The following is a 22,033-nucleotide window of genomic DNA, read 5'->3' on the forward strand; positions in this document are numbered from 1 at the left end:
TGTAGGTGGATGGTTGAACTAGATGATGTTACAGGTCTTTTCCAACCTTGGTGATTCTGTGATTTAAAATACTGGGCATACACAGTGCCTTCAGATATTACTGTCAGGGAAGTGCATCTCTGTCCTCAAAGACGTTTGTTGTTTCATGAAATAACAAGATGTTTGCTATTATCTCATGTAAATCATAGTTGTACTTGTGAAGGTATGTTTAGATACCAGTTAATACTTTTAGGTTTTAATTCAGTAAATACGTATGGTGGTAATGGCTCGTTCTATACTTAAACGTGTTTAGCATAGACATTTTTGGGATGAGCATCAGTCACATATTTTCCAGTTTGAATTTCTTGCTTGCAAAGAAAAAAATTTTGGGAACTTTGTAGTTTTTTAAAGTTGTGCAAAATATTAAGAAAATTTTGATATAATGCATAGTGAGTGCAATCATCAGAAAAAGGGCCTTTATTATTTGAGTTGAACTTCCTTGAGTAGTATTTATACAGTTTTTTCTCTAATGTTTTGTTCAGCTGCATTTGATGTTTGTGTTTGTATTAAGAAGTAGCAGAACAAGAAATTTAAGAATGTGGTAAAGAAGTCATTGAATCTACTTTATATGCATTTTTAGTTTTTACTTCAAAATAAATTTATTCCCCTCAACTGAACTTCTGCCCTTATGTATATATGTTCCAGACCTCCTCAAATAGCGAATACATTGTTTTGAATCCCTCTTTTCCTGCTGAGGGATTGGAGCATATCTATTGTATTGTTCAGGTTTACTCTGAAGTTAGTTCAATTTGTAAACCCAAAATTCTCTCTGTAGACTGAACAAGCCCATGGGTGGGAAGGAGTTGTTGGGTATTTCACTTCAGCGTTTCATGGATGCTTTGAACCACAATATTAATGCAAATGCAACCAATGCTACTGGCTTCTGTATGACATCTCTTGGTATCACGTAGGGTTATTTGCTGTGTTTAAAACAATTGAAAGGAACTGAGACCCCAGAATTGTTTCTTTTGCCTGTTCTAAGGCAGTGAGAAGGAATTTGGTGGAGTTTGCAATTGAGCTGCAGAGGACGTGCTTGATTTTCTTCCTTTGGCGTGCCGAAGGAGGCAGTGTTTTGTTTCCCAGAGTGCTTTCTCAATCTTTGCCATCTGATTGATGTAGGTGTTATGAAGCATGCAGTTTTCTTGTTTTAAGTTTGGTTTCAAGCCAAGATTTTGAGATTTGCCGTCACCTAATGTGCTGATGGCACTTGACATTGGGAAAAATTTGGTATCTTACTTTTGTGGCATAAAATTTTAGTAAATTGGCATAACTTTTGGTTAGGGAAATATGTCTTAGTTTGGAAGACTTTTAAAATGGTGGTATTAGGAGCTACTTTATATTTCTTGCAAATCCTGTAATAAGTGCACAGGTGTGGAGTTAACCTTTGTGTACTGTAAGCCATGTGTATTTGTGCAGGACTAAAGTACACAGACTGCCAGATGGAGTTGTTATCATCCTCTTGTATCAATGCATACCAAAACTGGTATAAGGTTGTACAGCCCACTTCAAAAATAACCTCAAGGCATTTATCCACAATCATGTTATGGAGTTACTAACACTCTGGTGAAACAGTGTTTTATGTCCACCTACAGTGATGGATGAAGCAAGAGGGTTAGGAAAAATCCCTTAAAACTGTAGTATTAGATAAAAGGTGAATAGGAGTTAGTCTAAAAAGTAAAAAACTAGCCCAAATGTATAGATGGTTGAAATTAATGTTTGTTGGAGTAGTGCTAGAGACTGATTTTTGTCTTACATATACTTCATTTTTCCTTGTAGTTTCTTTTTTTGTTTGTTTTAATAACTTCTGATTCAGTATCTGAGATTCTGGTCATATTAGGAGAGAATGTGGATCATCCAGATTGAGAGGGCAGGGGCTTGCATCTCAGCCTTTTCTTACTTCCCTTGCAGATTTAACGCCATCTCTGCTTCCAGATTTGTCTATGATTTTACTGCAGTGCTTTCTGTGAGTGATGGGATGCTTCCAAATCTGCATAAAGGAGGCACTTCACACCTGCCATTCCCATAAGTGCTTAATTTCACATAATGAGACGAGTAGTCTTCTTTGTCACCTGTCAAAATGAGTCTATCTCAAAGTATACCATATGCCATCTGTGGACTTTATCTCTATTATTAATTCAGAACGATTTAGTGATACATCAGCCATTGAGATGGAGTCTGCATGGTGGCAGAGTCTTCAAATGCTTAAGGAATACCAAGTGTACCCCGACTAGCAACAGTATTTCTTTGCTCTTTTGCTTTGATTTTTCATGTCAGCTCAGTGTTTATGTTCCTTAACCTCACTGAAGCTGATACCATACAGCTGGCTTCCTCAAGCGTGCCCTGACACAGCACATAGATATGTATTACAGTAGAATTACTGAATCCTTTTTCTTTTTTTCAGTGTTGTTCTTTTTTGTTCTCCAAGGGTTCACTAGACATTTTTGAGTGTTTTATCCAAGTGAAGTTTTCAAAAAGCTAAAGTGTAAGCAGGTTTGAAATGCATTTACAGACATTCTTCAACACCAAATAAAAGGGCATCGTGATTTCAGGAATTAAAGGCCTGTAGGGTGTGTATTTGTCATGTTTCTTATATTTTTGTTATTTTCATAGATTTTTGCCTTTGAAAGCACCAATTAAAATATATTGATTTGACTAGGAAAAATGAAAACTGTGGCATACATTTAAATAAATGAATAGTTAAGTCTCTGACGTCTTCCTGCCACACATTTTGTAGCGTTTTGTAGTTGGTGGACCGTGCAACTGTCCCTTGCTGTAATTACATGGTTGTCTATGTGTAATCTGTGTTTGTCTTGCTGGCAGTAAACTGAAAGAAATCTAAGCTATTAAGGGAAGGGGGAGCAGAGTAGTTGCATCTGGGCTTCTGAGAAAGGAGGGGAAAAAAGCTGTCTTATAGCTTCCTTTGTTAAATTGATAAATACTTATTTGTCTTACAGAGGCTATGTGTACATCTTTGTTTAACTTGTGTATTCCAGATTGCTCTTTATCTCTGGGGTTTCCAAATATAGTTTATTTTCTTGAAATTACTTCCTAAAGCCCAGTGTAATGTAACTGTTTCAGTGATGAATTCACCGCAGAATTAATGTGCTTTTGAATAATGTGAGATTAGGAAAGGAATGAATAATCTGTGCTGTACTTTGAGTTAAGTTGTACCATTTTGTCTAATCTAAAGTTTTAAGATCTCAGACTCAGCAGCTACTAATGGAAACAAATGAGTGGTGATGTGTTTGTTGTAAACTGGTAGAATGACTTGGCTTAATAAATGTCAGATAAGAACCCATCTTAATCTTGTTGAAGTTTTTATGTCGTATTTGTAAATCTTGAGTGCTCTTAAAATCTTCATGAAATATTTAATCAGGAACTTTGATAAACAATAGAAGTTTGCTTTAAGATAGTGTAGAAAGGAGCATTTGTGGTGATGGGAATGAGCTGCTCTTCATAACGTTACTGAAAAAAAAACTGTTTTGAAAAATGTGGCAGAAAGAACTGCTTTACTTATGCAAGATTCACTTCTCCATCTAAACTGGTGATTTTATTTGTGCTGCTAATGCTTTGCTGGATTTAATAATTTGTGCATAAAAATTCATGTTGGTGAGAGGGGTTAACGTTAAATAACACTGCGCTTGACCAGTTAAAACTGTAGATATTATCTATACATTAGGGAAGATTTGTTCATACAAATGTTTGTCCTCAATTTTAGATAGCATTAAAAATGAAGAAGACTCAAATGCAGAGAGATCCTCTGTTTTGCGCTGAGCATCACGTTGTCTGTCAATTACTCGTAGTGTCACTTAGTAGTAGACCTTCAGAGTTGAGTTTTATTTCAGATGGATTATCAGCAGAAAATCAAAATCACCATTAATGGAGCTGTTTGTTCAAAGACCAGATATTATGTGTATGAAATGAGAATTTTAGCTGTTATCATACATTTTAGGGCTTTGGGGTGGAAGTTGATGCAAAAAATGTAGCTCACAGCAAATGGTGCCGTCTTCTCTTAGTATTTGGGCTTACTATGAAAACCAAATTAGATCTTCCTTTCCTAGTTATTTGTATTATTATTTGCATTTGTGAAGATTTAACGCCTATGTTCTGTCCCATCGGCTTCTGTTTAGTTTAAATGAACAACCAACCCCCTTTGTTTTGTTTGATAGTTTGTCACACTCACTGTGCTCTGCAACATCATCTACATAATCATCAGCAAGACTGCTTGCTTTATTAGGCTTTGGCATTTGTTTAAAAAAGTTTGATTTTTTTCTTTTTTTTTCTTTTTTTTTCTTTTTTTTTTTGAAACAATTCTTCTTGAATTTTAAAATGAGAAAAAGGAAATGCATTCTAGAAACTTGGAATAAAACTACACGAGGCTGTTGGTCTTGTGTTTCTGTGCTGTTCTGAATTAAGGAAATAAAATCCCTTCTACCCAGTCTCTGAATGTAATTAATTTAGTTATGTTAAATGAGGAGGAGATTCAGAAGAACTTAAATTCTGCAGTATCAATCTTTCCATTATGGTTTTAAATGTTTGGTATTATTTTGCCATGAAATTTAAATCAACTAGTTTGGTATCTTCAGAAGAAAGAAGCTGATAGTAGTTGCCTAGAAGTTCGGGTCCTGATTATAACCTTCCATTATTTTCCTTTCACTGGTAAAGTTCCTTTTCTTTTGCTGCCTAGTAAACAGGTGCTTTTTGAGGCACTGTACATGATCATTTTGAATAGAAGGAAACAACAGGGAAGCTTCCTGATACTGATCTGTCTCGGTGCACTGGAGCTACGATGTGGTGTGCCATCCATTTTGTGACTTCCTTCTGAGCAGAAACCATCAATTCTTTTGTCTGACAAGTTGACAAGGTAACTAGTGATCCGTGTCCCTGATGCAGGTTTCTGAAGACAAAAAGTTAGAGCAATAGTCCTATTTACTTATTGTATGTGTGTGCCTCTATTTACATTTTAACTGTTTGTCAAGGTTTTGTTAGACAGCATAACATATGATTGAGATGGAAAATTATTTCATGCAGCACTGTGCTACTGCAATAAATCACCTTGTTAGGGAACGTCTTCGTGTGTTTCTAATGTATATTGCAAAGAGGAATATTAATTTACCTTAGGAAGAAAATATTTCATTAGTGTAGTGCTTAATGATGAGAAATTAGGGAGCACCTTGGAGAAAATGAAAAAAGTATGTATTTTCTTATAGATCAGAATTAATCATTTCAGAAGAAATTAACGTTAACTATTTGGTTGGCTGATTATAAGTCATTAAGCCATTGCTCCAGCAGTTAATTAAATGTACATTTTTACCTTAAAGTGAATCAGTTTACTGAAGGTGGATGAACAGCCCTCTGAAGCTACAGTAAGTCTCTGTGTGACTGTAGTTATGGCTTCAAGAGTTGCCATCTTTTTAAAGACAGAATTGTTTGTTTACTGCTTGTTTCCAGCCACACACCTTGTCTCAGTTCAGGTGGGAACTGAAGATCCTCAATACTGTGAAGAAATCAGTGTCACGATGTTAATGCCTGTGTCTCACTGGATTTTGGAGACACAAGTAAGGAGACTCTAGTGTTGTACTTGGGCTCACAGTTTCAGAGAAGCCAAGTAATAATCAGCCTTATGTAAAGCAGAAGTGCTTCATTTTAACCCAATGTAAAGACAGTACCTGGAATGCAGGTTAGGACAGGGATGCCAATTTTCTTATCAATAGGTATTTCAGGAACCTAGGTTCGGATATCTGAACTGTGAATTACTGTTTTTATCAGATAAATACATAAACGGTCCTCTGCAAATAGTTTCTTTTCAGCAGACCTCGACTGGAGTGTTGGTCTGTGAAATACAGTATTGCTTAATGTTATTGTCTGGATATCACTTCTTTACAAGAACTCCTCTTAGCCTTACTTTTAATAAAGGAAGATATTACAAATTTTTGAAGGGATGTGGTTTGGCTCAGTTTGATTTTTAAAATATTAGGCTTAATAATCACAAGGGGGGGTGGGGAGTGGAAATTACTTAACTAGTTAGGATTTTCTGTTTTGTGAGATGGGAAGCAGCAGAAAAATCCTACAGCTAGAGGATCAGCTGGCAACAAATAGGGCAGAGCAAATGGCTCTCACTAATACTTCTATCAGCATGTCATGTCTTGTAGCCTAGTTTGTATCCATTTCTGGGGGTGGCCTAAAGTGATATCCATCCTTTGTTTGGTAATGCTGTCAGCATTTTACCTGTATGGTAAAACAAATTTTTGCTCTTTGTCTTGCAACCCAAAGATTTGATGTTAAGGTTCAAATTCCATCAGTTGGACCTGTGTGAAGTAGCAGTCCTTTATCCTTGCAGGCCGTTTAGACTGGCCATGTATGTCATGTCATTACCTGGGACAGAGGTTGCCACTCAGCTTGTCCAGCATTCAACTTCCTTATGTCCCTTCATTGCATTCCAAACAACATCCCTGGGGAGGTGTGTCATACATTCTATATATTCTTGGATTTTCACAGTCCCATTCCTTGGGGATGAAAATGGAAGCATGGGGGGCTCCCTGTTCAGATTTTAACAAAACCATTGCAGGCTGTCCATTCTCATTCAGTGTTGTCACTGCTATGCCTCCATCACTAGATCACATTTGTTTTTGGATTCCACTGTAGAGGATTTATGAAGTGGACCACAGTCACTTGGTTTTTGGCCAGGATGTGCTGGGGGTAGCACCACTGGGCTTCTGGGTGGAAACTGCCAGCAGAGAGCCCTCATCACACATCTCACGCTAACATCTGCCACAAGGGAAAGAAGTTTTGAGGGAGTGCCATTTTGTCACATTTCCATATGGATGAATGTTTTATTGGACTTCACATTTGGCAGAGAATGTGTTGGTTTTTTTCTTTAGAAAGCAAGTTGCTCATACCACTGTAACTTGAACATGAGGCAGAATTCAAACACTGGACTTCTGCCTGCTTTGGGGGAAAGTGACATGTAGATGCATGGATATTGACATTTATTGGCTCTGATTCTCTGTGTGGTGTCATTACAAACATCAGGACTGACTTTCTGCTTAGATGGTTAAGTTCTTACGTTGTAGATGCTGGGATGAAATACAGTGACTAGATAGAAACCTTTCTGACCTTGTCTTCAGATGTACTCCAGCTGCTAAGAACTGGAAAAAAATTATTTCCTACATGATCAGTATCCCACAGGATCTCTCACACACATTGTTAGAATCCAAGTCTAGGCACTTTTTGTTAAGTCAGCTTAAACTAAATTGTAATACTTTATTATTTTTATTGTTATTTTCCTACATGAAATGTCTCCTTCATGTAGGTAGTAGTAGATTCCATTGGGGGAAGGGGAAGGGAGAGGTGCAAAGTGATCAGCTACTTCAGTCATGATAAAAGACAGAAAATTTTCTTTCACAGTCTTATGATTTCAAAAAGTCTTTCCCTTATTATTTCCAGATGGAAATAAAGTGTTGCATTTTTTCCTACTAGCTGAAGTATGTAATTGTATCTAGTAATGCGAAGCACTTTATTTGAAAAATGCGTATGTGTAACAACAGGAAACAGATGTTAAGTGTAGAATGTTGAGACACCATAAAGTGCAATTATGCATGATGTCCTTCAAGCTCTCCCTGGAATATTAACTAATAGTTTTACAAAGTGATGAAATCTAGTATTCTGTGTATAATCTGTGGTGCGGGAAAATCTGTCAGGATTCACTGAGTGTGACTGTCCAACACATAATGGTGTTTAATCATATTCTATTGTAAACTACCTCAGTGCAATTATAGGTGTAGGGAGGATAAATGTTAAGATTAAAATGATCTTACCTTACAGTTTCATTTATAACTGAGCGCTTAAGAAGTTTGGAAGATTGCTTTATTCAGATGTCTCAAACCGCTCATCTGAGTCTCTGGTTGCAACTGATAACTTAAGGGACAAGCAGTAGCAGAACTTAGAAAGGGAATGAGAAGTGCACAGTGTGTCTCATCAGGTATTTCTGTCTTTTGTCTGTTCAGTTTGTACTCTGCTGAATCTACCAAGTTAATAGTTCTGTTCTTGGATGACCGGTTTATCGGTGGGGTCTTTAACTCAGCTCTATGCCTTAAAATACAGGAACACACTAAATAGAACATCATTGCTTAAAGTACTTGTAGTGTATGTTGTGTTGTTTAGCTGTAGGTGCAGTAGGAAGACATTTACAGTCTTCTATTGTGTAGAAAAAGCTTTGTGATCCAGAATGTGCTTAAAACCTGTGACCATAGAAACTAAACTGTATGAGGGTTCCTGGATATATAATGCCTATTACCTCTAGGATTTTTACATTTTTGGTGTGTAGAGGGACTTGGAGTTACTGTTGAAATTTTCTGTTATTAATGCTAGACATTTTGTGTGCTGGACACTAGTACAGAACCAAGTGAAGTGATTTTCAATGAGAGCAGTCTTAATCCGACAAGATAGACACAACAGTAATCGCAAGACTTACAGAAGCTATATGATTATTTTTTTTAATGGGAGAAAATGACAAGCAGTTTTGACTGGAGTAGCATTTAAGTGTGACTGGTGAATACACATCGGTTTAGTTTTTACAGGAACTGTTACTCGAAGTTCCCTCTTGGCACATAACACTAAGCTAGATCAAATGTGAGAAAATCAGGTTTGTGCAAGTTATTGTAAAATGAGCAGCCAGTGGGTTGGGGTCATTCCCCTACCTGTCCTCTAGACAGGAGAACACACTTTCATTTTCAGGATTTGTTCTTCACTTTTCTTATTTTGCAGCAAAACGTTAATTTTTCTAAGGCGAATAAGAGAGGAAGAACATGAATTGAGACCCTCCTTTAAAAAACACATAGAGAAATTCCTCATTTCTGACTTAAAAAAAAAAAAGAAAAAAAAAGAAATGTGTAGTAAGATGAGGTATTTCTCATTCTTTACTATTCACGGTGTCTACAACATAGGTAAATACAAGTTATTTATGCTCTTTCACTTCCTGCTGTCCTACAATGTGTTGCTAGTTTTGCAGCAGCATAAAAGCTGCTACTGCCATAGAAAAAAAATAAATAAATCAGTGTTTTAAGTTTTAAAAAATAAATGTATAGTTTAATATGAATGCAGAGGAACAAGAAGAAAAAGAACAAATTCTTTGATTTTTAAAGATAATATTCCCAAACCTTGTTTGGGGTAGCTGTCCATTGCTTTCCTATCAAATAACCCCCAGCCTTACTAAAGCTGAGATAAAATAATGCTTTTGTAGCTAGAAATCCTAAGAAGTAGTTGATTATTTTCGAAAAGAATTCATGAAATGAATTGTGTGATAGAGAGGCTGTTACTCAGAGGATGCCAAATTTGAGAGGAGTGAGACTTAATTCTATGTTGTAGAGTTACTTTTATGTACTTAGCAGATTCAGGAACATGTTATGAAATTCGAATTTCATTGTTTTCTTGCATCTTGAATGCATTTTTGAAGATCAAGTGAAGTGTTTTGAAGTGAGAGTCAAACAGTAGTGGTGTGATAGATAACTTGATTCCAGTCCTTCTGCTGTTCCTGGTATTTTAGAAGCAAAAAAATAATAAAATTACATATGACTGGTAGAGATCTATTTATTAACTTTTATAGAATTCTCTAAAGCTTAAATAAGCCTAAAGAAAAGTTTCTCGTTTTGTGATACTGTTTTACAGAACTTGGTCTGTGCTGTTTTATTTGAGCCATGTATTCTAGCTGTATGTCTAATATTAAGGACAAAAGCAAATGATTCACTTAAATTGGTTGCATAAAATCTGTGTGGATGCATGCTGGCCAGTTCTTCACCTCTGGCTTCCACTGAGAGCCAGCTGCACACACCTTTACTCCATATGAAATCATGCACCCTCCACTATCCATGTAAGTTTTACTTCAGTATTTAGTTTACATATCTGGGCTAGAGTAGGCATTCCACTGAATAATGCAACCGCTTCTCATAAGCCCTTCTGTAATAGGATCTTAAGCAGAAACCCTCAAAGCAGCTTTCTGAAAGTGATTTGAGAGTTTTTAGGTTTTGTATGCATGTTTGTCAAATGAAAGGCATGTGTTGAGAGAGTAGTTGTTGTTTATGTTCTAAAAATCAGTGCTTTTAAGAGGAAGGTACCTGAAGAAGAAAAGGCACAAGGGTGCTTACCTTCTCTTTGAACAATTTAGGCCAACCTTATATCAATACTGAAGAAAAGGCTAGGTGCATGGCTGTATTGCTGATTAATGACCTGAAAAGAATTTGTAAATACTTGCAACTTAACAACTAAACTTGGCAGCAGTATTTGTTATTATGCAGAACATCTGTGCTGTCAAAGAAAGGAGAAATGGTCTGAGTGAGCCTGGCTGGAGTATGCTGAACACACATGGCATGGGAGCAGGCAGTGCAGCGCTTGACCCCAGGCTGCATCCTGCATACCTACTGCGCAGGAGGAAAGCGAAAACCTTCAGTGAAAGCTTGCTTCTTTATTACATGCATAATAATGCTTTCTTATGATGTTCCAAGTTCACTTGTTATTTTGCAGGGTAAACATTAACAGGCTATATTTTACAACATTGCTCACTGCCTAGATGCTGCTCTATCTCAGTATTTAAAATATTTAAACTTTCTTGTTAGACTTCATATCCTTAATTTTGTGAAGAGTAAAAACAAAAGAAAGATTTCTGCAGTATTCTGTTCCCCGCCTAATGTTCCATCACCACACCGTCTGTCTGGGGTTAGGTTTGGGTTTGCTGGCATATTCTTTATACCTTTAATTTGTTTTGTATTTGTCTTTTCATACATGATGTATAACATCCTGTGCCTCTCTTCAAGCCATTCCTTTGCTTTTAGCAGCCCCCTGATGAGTTCTATCCTTTCTATACCCAAGTGCTTTTAACTCCCACATCTGTAATAACACAGTTAAGAGATTTCAGACTGGTTTTGGAGCAGGCTTGCAAACAATCAGATGTACTTCAATTAGCGAATTGCCAGTACTCCAATTAGAGGCATTCAGGTATTGGTATAGAGAACTCTTTTGACTCTGACAAGAAAAGCAGTTAAATCATGAAGTCTTCTGAAATTGGAAACAGCCCGTCTGAAAGCACTGACTTTAGCAGTAATTTTCTTCTAAAGTTTTCTCTTAAATGAATAACCGATACTAGTTAGGGAATGTCAGTCCTGTCTCAAAGGAAATACAATCCCATAGCCACCTTCTTTCTTTTGAAACAAAATTGCTTCCATGTGTTCTCACCTGTTGCTACTCTCTCCAGCTGGGCCACTGCAACTTAGTGCTGTTAGATTTCGGAAGTATTACTGCTAGTATTTACCATGTATGAGTGTAAAGGTTTATGTGTCGGTTTCAGAATACTTGAAAGCTTTTGTTGTTTTTGTTTTTTTTCCCCTTTCTTTTTGAATAACTGTTAGGAAATGGCAAAGATTCTCAATCATCCGAGAGTGTATGCTTTTCTGCATATACCAGTCCAGTCAGCCTCTGACAGTGTGCTCATGGACATGAGAAGAGAATACTGCGTGGCAGACTTCAGACGAGTAGTGGATTTCCTTAAAGAAAAGTAAGTCTATTAATATTTCAGGAAAATAACAGTAGTTTGGGGTTGTTGTGTTTTGGTAGTGGTTGGTGGGTTGGTTTAGTTTGGTTTGGTTTATTGCAACACCAGGAACACTTGTCTGAAAACACAGTTACTTGCAGCTTCTTTAGTGAGGTATGAAAATGAATGAGCTTCTTTAAGCTTCTTAAATCTCTGATTTTTTGTGAGCCCCTTTATGTGGATTGCTCCTTTGCTTAAGAATCTTAAATATCTGCATGGCATGCTTTTAATTTGTCAATGAATTTCTAACCTTTTCCAAATAATACATTCTTACATTTCTTTTTTTATTATTATTATTCTTCAGGCAGTACGTGTAGACTGCTTGAAGTTAAAATTATTGAAGTCTTATTTAATGTGGCTTTTGAGCATTGCCTGCTTTGTTTAATGGGGATGATCCAACTCCAGCTAATATGAATTAGTTGTTCTATTTTTTAAATAAATATTTTACATCCTTTAGCTGGTGTACATTTACATCGATATAGTAACGCTTTCATCTTGCTTATGGAATTGATGCTTTATGGGATGATTTAATAATTATCTTCCTTAAGAACAATTATTTTAAAGAAATCGGAGTGTATAATAATTTGCTTATTCCAACTTGAAGACAGGAGTTACATTTACCTTCGAGAGTCTTATAGCCATTTGTTTGGTTAGTCTTTCAATCTTAGTTTGTGTGTGTTTATTTTAATCGTTTAAGGGGGAAGTTGTGCCTTTAAATCTAAAATTGCATTAAAATCCTTGCACGTAACATAATTGTTTTTTCATAATCATATTTATAATCAATTTTTCATGATCACTGAAAAATCCATTAGTCTAGATACGTAAAGAGCTGCATGGGAATTGTAGTTTGCTTTTCCTTCTTACTTATCACAATGGTACAATGTGTTTTGCAATCTTTGTGTAATTTATGGGATGTTCCTGTATGTTTATATGAATATACATATGATGTTTCCTGTATATCCTCCATCCCTGGAGGTGTTTAAGACCAGGCTGGATGAGGCCCTGGGCAATCTAATCTAGCACTTGATGTAATATGCTGGCAACCCTGCCTGTGGCAGTTAGGTTGGAACTTGATGATGCTTGAAGTCCCTTCCAACTCAAGCAATTCTGTGGTTTAGGATAAGTGACTGAAATGGAGCTGCTTATGAAAATATGGGTTCTGTATTTATTATATTTCTATATTTATTGGACATTAGTTTTCCATCCTAAACAGTGCATGTGATTCTTCATGTGGCTTTTAGTCAATTTCCTTTTTAATTAACATCTGTATTGTATTCCCATGCACTGTAAGTGAGAAGCCTGTCAGTTTATGTCTTAGTTGACTTGGAGCAGATTCATTATTCTCTTCAGTAGTTCTAACATTGGCAGCTATTATTGTAACAGCAGCTGGATTTTCGATAACCTATTATAGCTGGCACATGTTAGGGCATATGGGAATTTATTATATCATTCTGCACTTGCACACAGAAAACAGTGAATTACTTAATATCCAAATTTAAAACAGCTGGTCATTGAACATAAAGAAATGTATGACATATGTCTTTTTTTCCACAGGCTTTTTGTAGTAAACTTTACAAGGAAAAAATACTTTTTTGATGTCTTTTTTTTTTTTTTTTTTTTTTTTTTTGAATAATAGTAAACTTTGTTTATCTTGCTCATTAGGAAAATACCAAATTATCTGGTAGTTCCTGCTAGAAAACAGACTCTGAATACTAAAATGGAAGGAGGAGAAGATGTTTTGGATATTTGAACATGCACCCATCTGTAAAGCAAATACATTTGGTTTTTTGTGCTTGAGAGCATTGTGTCTTCATTTGTGGTCTCTCCTCCTAGGGCAGCAGCCAGCTGCCTTACATTCCATATAGATATTCCCCTAAAGGTCTCAGCACAAAGATGGCCAGGACTTAAAATCGCTCCAGACAGCTCCAGAGCTTGCAGCCAAAATAGTTAAAATTAAATGTGTGCTTGTACTGCTTTAATCGCCAAAAGGGATTATTTCCATCTTCTATTTGTCAAAAAAATGAAAAATAAAACAGAAGTAGAACACCCTGTATCTCCTTTCCCTATTCCTAGGGTCATAAATTCATCTTGGATATTTCCTACACAAGATGTACAGGGTCTTATCGGTAGACTCCAAATGGCACCTTCGTTTCTAAAACGTGACATCTACCCTGATAGTATCTTCCCTTAAACCTCTATTAAACCAATAATTCCACAGGCTGACCTGCTGAAGAAGTAAGGCCACACCCTGAGGAACAGCATGGTTATCAGTTAAGTGCTTAATAACTTGATTTCAGTTATCGAAAGAAATAAACATGAAATAAGGCTACTGAAAATGAAGGAAAGAAGAAAATAGATGAACCATATAATCTCTGGTTTTTGAGCCTCAAAGACATAAGGGACTCCTGAATCTTTCTTTTCTTCATCAGACCAAGAACAGAGGGGCTTTCTTTCTCCCAGAGAAAACAGTAAAATGTTTTCCTTCCTCTGAAGGCTAAGAGTTGATTGCAGACGTATCTTCTTCTGACATTGGGGATTTGTTCATAACCCACTAAGTGCAGAATGCTTTGTAGAGAAGCTAGAGTTCACAAAAACAATTTTTCTGTTTAAACTGTCTTTTTAGAAGAATGGAACATTCTAGATTCTCTGAAATTCTGACTTTCAGCATCACTTAGTGGTTCTTTTTATTTCTTCAAGGTTTGTTTTTTCCAGGCAAGAATCCCGGAACTGTACTTCAGAAAGAAAGACTGATACTCTGTTGCAGTCATTTGATATGCAGCACTTATTTTCAGACACCCTCCTCCTAGCCTGGTGATTTTTTAGTACCCAGATCAACAACAAATTGTGTAGAATATATAGAAGTAGAAACTCAAACCCGCCAGGTTGAAAAATTGAACTTCAGAAACCATATTCTGTGCGTAGAAACACCTTTATATATATATATATATACATATATATATATATGTGTGTGTGTGTGTGTGTGTGTGTATGTATATGCATATATGTATATATATGTATGTATATACACACATATATAAATATATGTATTTCCAATGCAAATTGTAAAATTCAGAAAACTTTTGTTGTGTAGTTGATAAGTCAGTAGCTCATTTAGTGATGTAACAGGCCATATGAGGAGAGGCTGAAGGAGCTGGGAGCGTTTAGCCTGGAGGAGGCTCAGGGGAGACCTCATTGCTCTCTATAATTCCCTGAAGGGAGGTTGTAGTGAGCTGGGGGTCGACCTCTTCTCTCATGTCATTAGTGATAGGGCTAGAAGGAATGGTTTCAAGCTGTGGCAGGGGAGATCCAGGCTGGACATTAGTAGGTATTACTTCTCAGAAAGGGTGGTCAGGCACTGGAATGGACTGCCCAGGGAGGTGGTGGAGTCACCAACCCTGGGGGTGTTCAAGGAACGACTGGATGTTGTGTTGAGGGACATGGTTTAGTGGGAGCTATTGGTGATAGGTGAACGGTTGGACTGGATGATCTTTTAGGTCTTTTCCAACCATGGTGACTCTATGATTCTATGATATATATCTTACTAATGAAATATCATTTGTAAACTATTCTAGAGAGTAACGATGTAAAAGAAAGTTGGATGTACTGGTTCATTTAGCAGGTATTCCTTTGCAACTTATAATTTGAGGGTCCTTGAAGTGTTTCCATGTATTTTCTGTTCAGTACCTGTGGAGGGGCTATTCTCAAAACTGGTTGATATGGAGGAGATGCTAATTTGGATGATACATTAATTTCAGTACATTTGCAAAACATTGGAATAAAAGGATTTTTAGAAGCTGTTGCTTCAGGGACCAACTTAGTCTTATATAAAAAATCTTTTAGTTGGATTTTCATTGTTTCAAAATGTGCATTGTTTTCCAAATGGTCTCAACTTTAAAGATTCATCATACATTGTATTTCTGAAAGACGATGTTTTCAGTTTCAAAATGAAAGACTGCTTTAATTATCTCAGTTCTGAAGTTTAATCCTCTGAAATTTACTTTTGCTTATAAAAGCAAACAATTGGAATATATTTTAAAGAACCCAAATGTCATATTCTTTAATTACTCGAATATTCAGAGACAATATGAACATACACCCATTAAAAATCCATAGCCTAGTAATTTGTTTTCAAATTTCTTGTTTGCTGTTGTTGACCTTACTGCATTTTCTTAACTTTCTGATTTATAAAACAATTGCTATATTGATCAAAGCCCTTATTAATCTTCCTCTATCATTGAGTGTTTGTAGGCAGAAGACAAGAGAGTAGTAAAACCAAAATCCAGACAAATGAAAGGTTTGGAGAAGGTGGGTAAAAAGGGTATGAAAATCGAGAGGCAGGGTGAAATGCCAGGTCTTTATTTTGGGAAGTAACAGGAAACTGAGGAAAAGCTTTTAGTATCACAGACTTTTTGATGTGTATGTTCTGAGATAGCAGTGGCCACCAACAGTTAATATTATGCTTCCCGTCCACTTGAGATTGTCTCATAATTCATACTGGAAATAGCTGCTCTTTTCACTGTAACCAGAAAGCCAGCAAACTTGGGCTGCCAGACGGGAGAGTCAAGAACATTTCAGGATGAGCCTTCTGTTCTTTTTTTTGCACTTTCTACACCACTAGATTCAGAGGACTACAAGCAAGTCTGTCCTAGTCTTAGTTACTTCTAATGGTAATGAAAAACTGATTTTTCAGCGTATGTAGGTGCACAGTTAGAAGAAATAGTAAATGAATGGCATGAAAGACAAATTGAAAATTTGGAATTAGATTGATCGCTTACATTTAAACTAAGATCTTTGTTGTGTGACAAATGATAGATTTTTGTTGAAGGTCTGAAGAAGCTGAGTTTACTGTTGAACATGAGAGAAGGTTTTACCTTGAACTTGGAGACAGTTGTGTTCAGGAAGGCTTCCTGTTTCCATTTTTCTTTACAAGGAACTAAGCTGATGAATGGTAGCTTCAGCAGCTTTCTGGCCTGCCTCTTAATTTTGTTTGCAACAGTTTTAGGGGATTCAGTGGTGACTGTCTTATATTTCTTTTGGCCAGCTCTGACTTTCCTCAGTTTCACTGCAGTGGCAGCCACTGACTGGGGAGAGATGAACATTAATCAGTGAAAGATGGAATCCACCTAAATGTACTGAGGGAGCTGGTCGAAGTGATTGCTAAGCTGCTTTCCATCATTTATCAGCAGACTTGGTCAACTGTGTGGTTCACCAGGCAGCTGGAGATTTGCTAATTTAAAAACCATCTACAAGAAGCTCTGGAAGGAGAACCCAGGGACCTACAGTCCTGTCAATCTGGTGCCAGGGAATGTTATGGAGCAGATCATCTTGAGTTTCGTCACATAGCACACACAGGACAAGCAAGTAGTTAGGCCCAGTCTTCACAGGTTTATGAAAGATGAGTTCTGCTTTATAACAACGTGACCTATATAGTGGGTGAGGGAAAGATTGTAGTCGTTTGTCTAACTAGACTTCATTAAAGCTCTTGACATTGTTTTGTGCAGTGTTCTGGAGAAACTGGCTGCTCGTGGCATATACAGACATATACTTAGCTGGTTAAAAACTGTCCGGGTGTCTGGGTACAGAGCTACTGTAGTGAATGCTAGTAAATCCAGTTGGAGGACAGTCACAAGTAGAGTCACCCAGGGCTCAGTAAGGGGGCCAGTTATCTTTAATATCTTCATCAGGATGAGGGGATCAAGTGTCCCCTCGGTACGTTTGCAGATGACACTTAAGTTAGGTTTGAGTTAGGCAGTAGGAAGCTCTGCAGAGCTTCCTTTGTGAATGCCAAATGTGTGAGATTCAACAAGTCTAAATTCTGGGTTCTGCAGTTGGGTCACAAGAACCTCATGTAATGCCACAGGCTTGGGGTCAGAGAGAGTCAGGAGAGCTGCCCTGCAGAAAAGGACCCAGGGTACTGGTCAGTAGCTGGCTTAACATGAGCTAGTAGTGTGCTCATGTTTCCAAGAAAGTCAACAGCATCCTTATATCAGCAATAGTATACTCAGCAGGACTAGGGAGGTGACCATCCCTCTGTACTTAGCACTGGTGTGGCTATACATCAAGTACTGTGTTCAGTTTTGGGCCCCCCCTCACTATAAGGGGGTGATGAAGTTGGTGGAATGCATGCAAAGAAGAGCAGTGAAGCTGGGGAAGAGATGAGAAAACAATGGTGATGGAGGGAACTGCAGTTGTCTGGAGAAGAGGAGGCTGAGGGAAGCCCTCATCACTCTCTACAACCACAGGACAGTCGGCTGCAGTGGGGAGAGTGCTGATCTCCTTTCTCAGATGATGAGTATTAGAACATGAGGCAGTAGTCTCGGAGTGTACCAGTGAAGGTTTAAATTCAATATTAAGAAGAATTTATTTGTGTAAGGTGTGGTTAAGCACTGGAACAGGATGCCCAGGGAAGTGGTGGAGTCACTGTCCCTGTAGGTATTTAATCTACACTACATACAGTGTAACCACTACATCTGGATGTAGTGCTTAAGGACATGGTTTAATGGTGGACTCAGCAGTGCTGGATTAACAGTTGGAACTGATGATCTTAAAGGTCTTTTCCAACTAAAATGATTCTTTTGTCCAGGAAGGCAGTCCTTCAATTTTGGCTTATACAGCACTTCTTTGCCCTTTTCTTATGAATTGGTACTGCTTCATTTTGTAGCAAAGAAATAAACTGAGGGTGTTTTCTGGAGGGGGATAAAGAAAGGTTGCTCACTTGTGTTGGTCTCTTGTGAATCTTTTCTCTGTTCTTTATATTTTTTAATCAGTTTTTAACCAACTCAGAGACTGCTAGAGCTCTTGCTGACACAGTTTGAAAATATCTCTCATCTCTTTATAAATTGCTAATTGCCAATTTCTTGCATCATTTTTCTTGCCAAATCTATTGAGGATATTGGAGGTTTATGGCCTGTAGGCTTTTAGTTGTTCTGTTGTTTATATGTCAGGAAAGCAGCTGCTGGAGATGCACAGTCTTATTTCACTTCTAGTTCTCATATGCCTTGTAAATTGTGACTGTTAGACTCTTTCTGTGACACTGCTAAGGAAGAGCACCATTTGCTAGACTTGTTGCTGCTGAAACTGGGTACATGTGGAGATTGCTTTAGATGCATTCTATTTGCTACAGTTAAAACTTCATTTATAAGTACATTGGGGGGAAGATTTCAATGAGCCAGGTGTAGCTCATCTTTATTGAACAACATAAATGTATTTCAAGTTCACTTTGCAGCCTTCAGTTTCTTGCAAGTGTGTATAAATAAGGAAATTATTAAATTAATCTGGCTGTGTAACTGAAAAAGAAAAAAGAACAACTGCCTTGTCTAAGTTAATTATAGCTTGAGAGGAGTCTTTGAAAACATGTATGGCACAGAAAAGTTTTAATGACAGTGATCACTAGAAATTAAGGTTTTTTTCTTAGAATCATAAACAGTAACAAAAGCCATTTGCCTCAAATTGGTGTGACTATAAAGAGACTCCCTCCCAGAGGTACTATTTTCTGTCTTGTTAAATAAGATGCTATTTACTCAGAAGAGTATGGAAATAACAGAGTAATGGCTTCTCTGAAATTTGATGAATGTTCTCATAAAACTTTTACTTACATTTTCACTTAGTCATGTACCCACAAGATGAGTTGGGAGTAAAGTCTGTCTAGTATTTTTATGCTAGATTTTAATTAATATAAAAGTCAAGCTATTTATTGTCATAAATCATTCTTTTCAAACATTAATATATAGTGTTACACTGTTATACTCATCCTTGTACTTCCAACTGAATGAATACTGTTTTAAATGAGAGCATGAAGTACAGGGAACTAGGGCTGTTCTATGAAGAGCAGGAGTAACAGTCAGGTTAGAGGACTTCATTGTATTGACCATGTTGTAGTGTGGGTATTATTAATCAGAGGTAGTACAAAAAATGAGAAATGTGGAACTGGATTTAAAAATCTCTTTGAGATGTGTGGTAAAATAATGAGAAGAGCCCCTGGGGGTGTTCTTTAGCAGTTCACAGTGCTCATTTTACAGACAGTCTTTCTTGATGAGAATTAGGTAGCTTGTTTGAGTTACAGAGTTGGAATTTTTATGCATGACATGTTAACAGTAGGCTTTGTAGTAAAACAGAGTTTGTTTTCTTTGTACGTATACACATACACTATAGCTACAGTGTGGTGCACAAATTCACAGTATGAATGTTGGTGGCAATCCCTGTTCTCATGCAGCTTGCTTTGTTACTGATGTATCTGCCATACTGCTGTTCACATGCTGATTGCACTTGGCCTAAGGATATCTGTACTCAACTAAAAACGTCCAAAGTGAATAATGCAATGTAACATTAACATGAAGCATTTCTAAAGGGACAGGCTACTTTGAAGGTCAGAGAGCACTAAAAGTAACTTGAGCCTACTTGTTTTTTGAGAAGACACAGGTTAGGAAACAGATTACGGAATTTCTCTGTGCTTCAAAGCTTTTGATATGAAGTCTCTTCAGCTCCTGTAGCAGTACAGTTCTGCATACTGTCCCGTTTAAACAGGACACGCATAGCATATCTGTTCTTAAAGAACTTGATTCTTACTAATGCATTTTATAGTTTGGTTTTGTTTTGTTTTGTTTTGTTTTTTTTTAATGGAGGTAACGAAATACTATGAGTGGTCTTTTTTTCTGTCCCTCCTGCTATTTTTTTCTGTTTCTGTAGATATGCACTGAAAAACGGGCATAGACTGGGAAATAAATAAACGTGAAATCATAATGGGCACTCCATACATTCACGCACTCTGCATGCTTTTGTCACAATACTGTAGTGTTCTGCTTCAGCCCAAGCATCTGGAGGAATAATATTTTTATGATTTCTGAATTTGCTCCTTTTTTTTTTAACTGTGAAAAATACTTATTATTATACTTGTCATAGAAGCTTTTTACTGAACACGACCAGCAAAGTTATTCGGAATGCTACTTTATTTATGCTCTAGTGGCTGAGCTTTCCTTTTTCTGGGAAGTCTTATGTGCAGTTTTCTTCTGCAAAATCCAAATTGGAATATTCATAGACAGTAGAATGGGAATAGGTAATGTGCACTGCATTCCCAGTTTCTTAAATCTAGCAAGATGGTATCTCTTTTCTTTGTCTTCCTTCCCTTGAGGGCATGAGTGTTGTTCTTTGGAAGTAGTGATACTCTATACCTCTATAGTGAGGTTAAAAGGAAGGAATTTTAAGGACCACTCAGAGTTGGAAATGAGTATTATTAAAACATCTACTTAACATTTAATGATTTTTAAATGGTTTGTTTTAATTATTGTGATACTATTGTTACCATAGTATTTTAAAGCAAAACCTGACAGCATTTATTGTTTTTTGTTTGTTTGTTTATTTGTTGGATAAATATTGCAGTTGAATTTCAACGTCGGGATCAGAAGTGAAAATAGAATGTAAAGGTCTGATTTGTTTTTGAAATAATGATTTTAATTCACGTTTCCTTAATACTATTAATTTGATTCATTGATTAAGTCTCAGTTTTAATACATTCTTTTTGTTTTAAGCATACCCAAGCATATGTTAAGATACTGAAGTATTTGCTGTGGTAGCAAATAAGTACCTGTATAAATCCAGAGTGCATCATGTGTACAACTTAGTGTTCAGATGTGCACATCTGGATGATTGTATTAAACACATTGGCTACACAAAAAATATTTGTTGATTTGCATGTGCACATATTGATATTTGGCATGTTATTAGGTAATACATGAATTTTGTAAGCCGTGTTACTTAGTCCATACAGACTACTATTGCATAGGAGGATTTTTGATGAAGTTTGTGGCAAACTGATAAATACTGACTGAATTCACACTCATTTCTAGCTATTTCCAGCATTTGAAAGAATGATCGAGGAATGAGCAGCTGGTCAATGTATCTTCAATAGTTTTTGTTTTGTTTTTGAACCCTAAATTGCTTAACCAAAATAAAGTAGTATGTGGAAACATGCAAAACTTGTGAAACCTCTTCAGAGTTGTAGTTCTGCAGTTAAAACATTGCTGCATAAAACACTGCTGCAAGACGCAATTGTTCTGCTATGGGAAAGTTTTCTGTATGCTTTCTTCTGTGGTCTGTGATAGAGATTACATGGGGGGAAGCTCCATTTTATTTTTTTTTTCATGTGCATCTTATACTGGTTTATAAATTGCATGTTTGAGTCACCTCTTTATAAAAAGCATAAATTTACAGTTAGAAACTCCTTATTGCATGACAAACTAATCACAAACATTAAGAGGTTTGTGTGTAAAGTACTGGCTAGAGCAGATGAAGATATACTTTTTGGCAACTGAATTATTTATCTCTTGCACTTCAAACTTTTTCATCAGTGTATTTTGCTTCACGTTTTCCTTAGTAGGAGAGATTGCCACAATGCAGCTATTAGACAACTGTAAAACA

The 22,033-nt window shown here is 36.8% G+C and overlaps 1 protein-coding gene across 2 annotated transcripts in view; it reads left to right on the forward strand.

Moving 5' to 3' along the window:
* CDKAL1 (CDKAL1 threonylcarbamoyladenosine tRNA methylthiotransferase) overlaps positions 1–22,033 on the forward strand; it is a 344,063-nt gene that overhangs the window by 212,760 nt on the left and 109,270 nt on the right. For both annotated transcript variants that reach the window (XM_072328453.1, XM_072328454.1), the window contains exon 11: positions 11,439–11,584. In XM_072328453.1, the coding sequence (XP_072184554.1) occupies positions 11,439–11,584 (146 nt within the window). The remainder of the gene's footprint in view (positions 1–11,438; positions 11,585–22,033) is intronic.

This window comes from Excalfactoria chinensis, chromosome 2 (assembly GCF_039878825.1).
Source record: "Excalfactoria chinensis isolate bCotChi1 chromosome 2, bCotChi1.hap2, whole genome shotgun sequence".
NCBI classification, from domain to species: Eukaryota; Metazoa; Chordata; class Aves; order Galliformes; family Phasianidae; genus Excalfactoria; species Excalfactoria chinensis.